The 8,743-nt window shown below is 33.8% G+C and overlaps 1 protein-coding gene across 4 annotated transcripts; it reads left to right on the top strand.

Annotated features, from left to right (window-relative positions):
• Positions 1-1,961: 1,961 nt before the first annotated feature.
• LOC111444771 (cytosolic isocitrate dehydrogenase [NADP]) lies at positions 1,962-8,743 on the top strand. Of its 4 annotated transcripts, none has more exons than XR_002710739.1 (16): positions 1,962-2,139; positions 3,061-3,104; positions 3,185-3,294; positions 3,529-3,566; positions 3,696-3,773; positions 4,092-4,145; positions 4,213-4,314; positions 4,404-4,486; positions 4,600-4,703; positions 4,821-4,889; positions 4,974-5,089; positions 5,239-5,273; positions 5,764-5,906; positions 5,999-6,121; positions 6,218-6,556; positions 6,603-6,678. XR_002710739.1 is itself a non-coding variant. In XM_023082807.1 (16 exons), the coding sequence occupies exons 1-16, from the start codon at positions 2,091-2,093 to the stop codon at positions 8,476-8,478; spliced, it is 1,239 nt and encodes a 412-aa protein (XP_022938575.1). In that variant the 5' UTR covers positions 1,962-2,090; the 3' UTR covers positions 8,479-8,743. The 4 variants fall into 4 exon arrangements, 3 of the variants coding, with proteins under 3 accessions (XP_022938575.1, XP_022938578.1, XP_022938576.1); XM_023082807.1 differs by lacking the exon at positions 6,603-6,678 and adding an exon at positions 8,467-8,743 and having other exon boundaries at positions 6,218-6,296; XM_023082810.1 differs by lacking the exon at positions 6,603-6,678 and adding an exon at positions 8,467-8,743 and having other exon boundaries at positions 6,218-6,323.

Genomic DNA, 8,743 nt, shown 5'->3' with positions numbered 1-8,743 from the left:
TCCGTTGCTGCACAATCTGTAAATTAGAACCAACAAAAATAAATAAATCTATTTTTTAAAATAATAATAATAATAAAACTTTATGAGATCACATTTCTGATAAAAGTTCTGGGGCTTAAATGTCATTGTCACCATCAAATATTTAAGAAACGAATGAAGCCCTTCTGAGTTTAGATATTTTCTTTCTGACAGTTGGCCACTGATGCTGAATTTTACCACCTTTATGACCGTTTTGCCCTTCTGGCGGCTAAGAACCAAAATTGCCTTTTGCTATCATACTCATCATTATTATTATTACTTATCCTCCTTTGAAACCTAATGATTAAGGGTATTAGTTGGAATTTTAAAATTTTACCCGTACCAAAGCGATCTAATATGTTTGATTAAACCGATCAATCGATCCAATTCCATCCATTTTTAAAATAATAACAAAATCGATGATTTTTATTTACAGTATTCAATATAGTGAAAGTGAAACTCGATAGTTTATAAAATTGCAAGGCGAGAAAATTTCACCTCGATGTCATAGATTCGGACCTCTTCTATCTCTAGCTAGCTAGCTAGAGTTAGCATAATTTTATATTTATGAAACGAAAGTCAACAGTGTTGACTGACACGTCGCTTTATGTGTGTAGTATGGGAGAATCTAACCTTTGTTTTTATAACTAAAAAATATATATTTTTTAAAATTTTAATTTATCAATTTGTCATGGGCATTATTTTTTAAATAATCCACTTTTGTCTATATTACAACAAAAGGGTTTGGGATTTTCAATAATTTTATGAATTTAATATTTATCCAATAAACTTGTTTACAGTAAGTGTGGAATATTTTTTAATAGTTCATTAAGATAAGACTAATGAATATATGTCGTATGATTAATATATTAATATATTAATTATTAATAATTTATAATTATATTAATACTTTAAAAAGGTTTAAATCTTATTTTTAGTCTTTTTCAATCTTATTTTATTGTAGTTTTATTAATATTTTGATAAGTCAATAATCGTTTTCTAAAGTTCAATTATTAAATTTGGAAAGTTTTAGGGAATATTTAGATTAATCCTAAAAGTTATACTTTTTTACTTTTAATTTTAATTTTAATTTTATTCACAAATTTATACTTTTATTTTTTAATTTTATTAATATTTTTAGTTATTGATTTGTGTTAAATTTCTATTAATTAATTTAAAATAATCAAATTATTTTTTTCATTAATTTTATTTATAAAGGTTTATTAAAGTTTTTAAAAGGTTGAAAGGTATTAATTATATTTTTTTTAAAATGTAGTCTATGCAAAATTAATGGTAAGAATATTTTTTAAAGTTGGTCAATCTCTTTCCGAGCATGCTGTACAAACACTCATTCGTCCTGTCCAAATAGCCGAATCTATCTCTTAGCGGTTCTTTTCTCCACTAGGAACTCATTCCCAACCAGCCAGACCGAACAATTTTGTAAGATTAGCTAATTCAAAGGGGTGAATCTGATCCGAAGTTGTCACAATGAATCATTTGCTTTATTGAAACTTTATTAGAGGGTTTTGGTTGGCCTTCCTGTTTTCAACCAACCATTATAGTAGGTGTCGACCAACTTTGCGATACAAACAAACACAATAAATAAGAAGCGTAAATGCAAAAGAGAAGAAAAAAGATTCCATCCCGAGCATGTTATTGACTCAACCACAAATCTGTTGAACGAAGGTAGCTTGGTTATATATTATCGAAATTTTTTGTTTGTAAGCGGAGGAGTATTTTTTAAATAAAATATAAAATTGGAGTATTTCTATTTATTAATTTAATAGATGTATGAGTATTTCGATAAAAAAAATGCATAAAGAATTTTGTAACAAGTTTGGTAACAAATGGCAATTGTGTAAATAATAGGCGGATTAAAGGGTAATATATTAAAGAAGGAAATAAAAAAATTGTTTTTAAATCGGTGCCGCTTACGACGGTTTTCTTCCACCTACCACAACTCTTCGTTTTCGTCTTATTTTTTTGCTGCATCGGTTCTGTTTGTTTCTTGCTTTTTCCACGGTCGATCTTCTCAGCGATTACTTCGTTCGGAGTGAGGGAGGTTTCGAATCATGGCTTTTCAGAAGATCAAGGTCGCCAACCCCATCGTTGAGATGGACGGTGCGTCCACCATATACCTTGATTTCAATCTTTTTTTTTTCTATTGCAATATGTTCATGTTTTTTCATTTTTCGTTGTTTCTTATGTCTTATGATATCGATGCTGCTGGATTGCTTTTGAATCGCTAAATATCGTAGGGGATGGGGATTTTTGTTTTCCGTCGGTTAGGAGGGAGTTCGTGTTTGTTTTTATTGCATTTGGATCTGTGAAGGTCGGTGTGTAATTTTGTAGATCATGGAGTTTTTGTTTTGGTGTATGAGAAGGTGTTTCTTGCTTCTGTGAGTATGCTTGATTTGGAGGAAGTGGTTAGCTGTTGGTCCACTTTTCCTGATCTATGAGGCCAAGCCTCAACCTTCATTTGTTTTCCCTTGGTGTTGTGATTTTTAAGAAATGAGTACTTCTGTTTTCTTTTCTTTGGTGGCGGTTAGCTGCCTGTGTTTTACATCAAATGAGAAGTTGTTGAATTTTCCCGTCATATGGATCAGTGTTTGTTTCTTCTCCGTTAAACGTAATAATATGTTATAAGCTGGGAGGAATCTAGTGGAAGTAACATCTAAATCTTTATCATCGTAAATGACTGTGTTGCATGTTGTACTTACTTTTATTCCTGAACTCTAATTATGAGACAACTACCTTTTCCCCTGGTATGAATCCTGCAGTCATATTTTAGAGAAATATAATGATTTTACAGCCAATGAAGTCCTGGTAAGATGTGGAATAACAAACAATATAAATAACTTTATGTAATGCATGATTGGTGCATCCTAGAAGTTTCTATGGATTTGCAGAAACTGGGGGATGTGAATGTTATTAGATTTTCCTCTCTTCTGCATTGTAGATTTTATTTTCTTTTTTCCCCAGCATTGTTTCTGTTGTTTTTTTTTACTCTGCATAATGTTACTCTTGGGATCCTCTGTACAGGAGATGAAATGACTCGAGTTATCTGGGAATCAATTAAGAATAAGGTATTGATTATGACAAATGTATATAAGTGCATCTTTTTGTTGTAAGTATCTGGCTTATATTTTTCCTGTCTTATTTACAGCTTATTTTCCCCTTTTTGGAATTGGACATCAAGTATTTTGACCTTGGCCTTCCACACCGTGATGCCACAGATGATAAAGTTACAATTGAAAGTGCAGAAGCTACTTTAAAGTATGTGGTGTTACCAGCGAGGATTATTTGAAGTTCCTTTGATTAAAGCATCTGATGCGTCATGTATCTAATTGGACTTTCTAGCTACTCAATCTTGAAGAGCTTGTTTGATGAGAAATTATTGACTTCATTTGCATTATTTTTTTTTTTGAGTTCTTTATGGCTTGTATATTTTGGAACTCAGTGTGTTCTAACCATGACCGTACGTAATTTGGGTATACTCTTTTGTTCTAGGTACAATGTGGCGATCAAATGTGCAACAATTACTCCAGGTATAATTGCCTTTCTAAATTGGAAAAGAGCATCCAATATATCGGCCTATTCTGTGTTTTGTTGATTTTACATTACTATATTTTAACGAGCATCTGGAGTTCTTATATTGGAAGAATGATGATTGACAGATGAAGCACGTGTTAAGGAATTTGGCTTGAAGCAGATGTGGAGAAGTCCAAATGGGACAATCAGGAATATTCTGAATGGTCAGTGCCCCCACTATTTGTACTTTATTCTGGTTTCTCGAATTATTTGAAAAGGCTTTAAAGACTTATGACTAAAATATACATTTTTGCTTTATCAATTATATTGATTGAAGTCCAAGTGGAATTGAAAATAATATTAATTGTGTTTCTTGTCACAGTCCACTGTATTTTCTATATATATATATATATATTTGTAATGGCTTGTAATTATTTGACAGGGTAGAGAGAATTTTGTTTCAGAATAGCTTTCCTTTGGTTCAACCTGTTTTGTAGTTATTTGTTTTTACTTTCAGGCTTACCAATTGGCATCTTCTGCAGGTACTGTCTTCAGAGAACCAATTCTTTGCAAAAATGTTCCTCGCCTTGTACCAGGTAATTGCTGTCCACATTGATTTTATATTTTGGTTTAGAATATTGTACTGATTGTGGTTGTTGTCAGGTTGGACGAAGCCTATCTGTATTGGACGACATGCTTTTGGTGATCAATACAGAGCTACCGATACAGTTATCAAAGGACCTGGAAAACTGAAATTGGTTTTTGGTATTTAAGATCCCAAAAACTGCATTTCTTGTCTAATGAATCCTCAATTGCTTTTATTTGATAGTTTCTTAAAATGCTGACTGTTGCAGAGGGGCAAGAGACGCAGGAGATAGAGGTTTTCAATTTTACTGGTGCTGGAGGAGTAGCGTTATCCATGTATAACACTGACGAGGTTTGTTATAGTATCCCCACGGTCTAGTTAAGAACTTAATAAAATATTCTCAACCCCTTTCATGTTTCAGCAAGTTTCCCAAATTAATCCTACAATGTAATGCTGCCTTGTAGTCCATCCGCTCCTTTGCTGATGCTTCAATGAACACTGCTTATGAGAAGAAATGGCCTCTTTACCTTAGCACCAAAAACACTATTCTAAAGAAATATGATGGAAGGTATGCACTTTGATTTGTTATTTTGTATATGGATTGTTATATGAAATATTTATGGCAACTTTTTCTTTGCACCTGTACCAATAATTTTCTTTCATTATGTTCATGAATTGAATGAAGATTCAAGGATATATTCCAAGAAGTCTATGAATCCCAATGGAAATCAAAGTTTGAGGCTGCTGGCATATGGTGAATAGCTTTTAATGACTTGATAAATGTTTATTAAGCTATTCCCAGTTTGAACTGCTAAACTAATTATTCTGGTTCTCAAAGGTATGAACACCGTCTCATCGATGATATGGTGGCTTATGCACTTAAGAGTGAAGGAGGTTATGTCTGGGCATGCAAGAACTATGATGGAGATGTTCAGAGTGATTTCTTAGCACAAGGTATGTGAAAATTTGAGCACGTTCCTTCTTCTGGCCTTTGGTTTTTAACATTTCTACGTGTGGTTACTTTCTTGGCTTAGGGATGCTAAAAAATTTATACTTGGCTTGCATTTTCTCCATCATTTCTAACTTTATGTTTTTGGTTTTAGGATTTGGATCTCTTGGGTTGATGACTTCTGTATTGGTATGTTCCATTCAAGTTTTCAATACGTTATTACCAAGACAAATTTTTATAATCTGCAAGTCCTTCAATCAGCAGATTGAGTTTGATTTCTATATTATGTTTAATCTCCTTGAACTTCATTGATATCTAAGGAAAAAAAGGAAGACCGAACAATTACATTTGTTTGCTTTACTTACCAACATGAAAAGGTTATTCTTTTTGTGGGGTTGTATTTTTGTTCGCTTATTCATCAAAAGAAATAAAGCATCAATTTATGCCTTCGGAAAATATTTGAAGAAAAATAGCTGCTTTCTTGTGGGCCTCCACAAAAACGATGATTTCTAATGTGCTCCAACTTGTCATTTTGATATGCATTCTTACCATTGAAACATGGGTACTAGATTCCCAATTTGTTGGTTTTGAAGTGTATAAAGAGTACTATATCTATAAGGCTTCAGTATTAATGTGAATCCTTGTTGAAATTTGAAGTATGTCTGCACTTTGAAACTAGGTTTGCCCTGATGGAAAGACAATTGAAGCAGAAGCAGCTCATGGTACTGTTACACGACATTTTAGGGTTCATCAAAAAGGAGGTGAAACCAGCACAAACAGTATAGCGTCCATCTTTGCTTGGTCTCGTGGCCTTGCTCACAGGTAGTTATCATATGGTTAATATCTCTTTGGTCCCTTGAACATTTTGAGGTCAAAGGATATTTAGAAGTTAACTATTATCACTGTTTGTAAAGGGCAAAACTAGACGACAATGCTAGTCTCTTAGATTTCACTGAGAAACTAGAATCGGCTTGTATTAGTACCGTGGAATCTGGGAAGATGACCAAGGATCTTGCTCTTATCATTCATGGATCCAAGTAAGTTTCATATTAGTCATCGTCATGAATGACCTCTTTCCACTCCTTTGCCATTAGATTGAAAATTTTATCACATTATTCCCATGTTTGGTGCAGGCTTTCTCGAAACCATTATCTGAATACTGAAGAGTTCGTTGATGCTGTCGCTGAGGAACTAAAATCCAGACTACTTAAGGCATAGTGGTATTTTAAATGTTCAATGGTGAATGATTGTTAAATGTTCAAGAACATCTTTCTCATTTTCTCTTCTTTCCTGGATAATTAGTCTAGTGGGAGGAATGCTATTAATGCGTTCGGCAGTTTACTATCAAACTTTTTAAAGTTAAACAACATTAAGAAGTGGAAAAAGTGCATTGAATTTAGGATAGTCAACTTGAGGTTGTTAAATAATTCCTTCTTTTACAATCCTTTTTCCCATGGCACCTGCACGTCCTTTTCATTTCTCTTGGTAATTGGACTACTACCATTTTCTTGGTGTAAGTAAGTGTGTAAAGACAGTGTATCTTAGAAATTTTATCCTGCTCGTGGAAAATGCTAATTCCATTCTTGGTTCATTTAATTAATGCTTCTTTTTGCTTTCTATTGAAATTGTTGTGACATGCTTCGTAATTGTAACTGAACTTGAGATGTTCACTCCTTCCTGATGTAGGATCCTACTCCTTTTTCTTATGGACTTATAAATTCTCTTACTGCATTGGCATACTCGTAGGAACTGTTTTAAGGTGTAGGACACATGTTAGGTGGTGTACTAGTTGAAGGACGACCCCCCTACTTCTACTTGTTTCATATTGGCTACCACCAATTGTTGAATGAGGAATGTCAAATTAGATATTTTGAGTCTCAAGAAAAAGGTAGCATTCTCCACTCTTATTCAAGACGTGTCTCCTTTAAATCACTACTCCTCTGAGTAGTTGGTAGACATGATGAAATCAAATTCCTAGTATCTTCCGTCAGAAGAAAAAATCCATGGCATCAAGAGTTCTATTCAAAATGACATTATCATCTTTTTCTCTCCGTAGGCTATAAATATAGGAGTCTTAGCTTGCACCCAATTGTTTGAGTCTCTTTCAAGGTGACATGAAATTACTCGGGAGGAAAGTCAAGTCCTTAATCAAGGAACACTATAAAAAACTATTTCAGCTGGTATAAAAATCATTTAAATACTAGTCGTTGAGCAGAGTATAAGTGCTCAACTTACGCCAAGAGTGAGAGTTAAAGAAACTATCGAAGGACTTCAATAAGGATCTTCTTTTCTCATTTTTCCCTTTTCTGCTGAGATTATGCTTGAAAAGTAGAATGTGTCAGTCTCAGGCATAATCAAAGACATTTCTAAAATGTTGAAGTTTAAATAATGAGTTCTGAAATTCCCATCTCAAGTTATTTATTGCTATTTTTCTCCATATCAATCCTTTTGGTGGATGCTGGTCGAATCAATTGAAAGTTGTTGAGGATTCCTTGGCTTTTCTCAGGCCACTGTGAAGGCATATGATTCCTTTTTTGTTTTTGTACAAAGAAACAATGCTCTTTTGCAGTCCTCTTTTGGAACTGTTTTCCTTCCGGAGAAAAATTAGGGTTCTGGTAAAATAATTGATTCAACAGGGAACTTGTAATGGTGCTCTTGCATAGAATTTGTGCTAGATCTAATGTATTGTTCTCAGTAGTGGATTGTCGGTCTCCCTATTATGTGTAGGTCAGTATGGTGTTAATTAATTGGGGGTATTCAGCAGAGAAATATACATCTTAATCACGATTAGATCTAAGCTGGTTCCTCCTTTCTTTTAGATCTAAGTTGGAAATTTGTTCCTGTTCCTTCATCGGGTTTGAAGATTCCTTATCACTCTTCTCTTTCATACTTCCACTTCTCTTTAACACTACGGTTTCTGTTTCCCATTGAAAAGAATGAAAGGAGAATGCCAAGGAGAGTTTATTCATTGTGCATCAGCTATTCTGAACTGATCTACTCAGAGATATCTCCTATTCGTGCTAGGAGATTCTAAGCTAATCAAGTGACTAATTTTTGGTTTATACATGATACGCAATAATATAAATGACTACAAGAGAGTGTGAGAAAGACTTTTCAGGACATAGGAGTGGAAACAAAAATTATAAAGTGATCTTCCATTACCACCTTGGTAATTTCATTTTTAGAAGAATCACGTGCAATATTTAGTGGGCACCAGAGCCTTTCTGGACGTTCGGTTACTTCCCGGGAATCTTTTCATTGAATTTTTTAGCCATTTGACAATGTTGTGTCAAATAAAAGTTACACATACTTTTTTACTTCACCCGTGTTATTATTTTTATTTTTTTTTGGCGATCCAGACTCATTAGAGCTGACCTTGCAGGCTAGGTTGTGAAGACTGACTGCTGAAATACCATGAAATGAACTAGAGAGGAGACAATCTAATGGAACGATTCAACCATCAGGAGCTCTGAGGCTACTGTTGTGTTCTGTGTTTGGGAAATGTTTCAACGTCAATTGTCAAATAATGACAGCTTAAAGCTTCAGCTGTTATAATCTATTTCCGTTTTACCCTTTCCCGGAAAATGGAATATGCACTTTATTTTCTTTTTCAGTTTAATGAGCTGCAATAATTCTTCATCATGGTTTTCTGGGTTTCA

Source organism: Cucurbita moschata, unplaced genomic scaffold, assembly GCF_002738365.1.
Source record: "Cucurbita moschata cultivar Rifu unplaced genomic scaffold, Cmos_1.0 Cmo_Scf00007, whole genome shotgun sequence".
Taxonomy (NCBI): domain Eukaryota; kingdom Viridiplantae; phylum Streptophyta; class Magnoliopsida; order Cucurbitales; family Cucurbitaceae; genus Cucurbita; species Cucurbita moschata.
The sequence above is the reverse complement of the archived record's forward strand: the minus strand, read 5'-3'. Positions and strand labels throughout refer to the sequence as shown.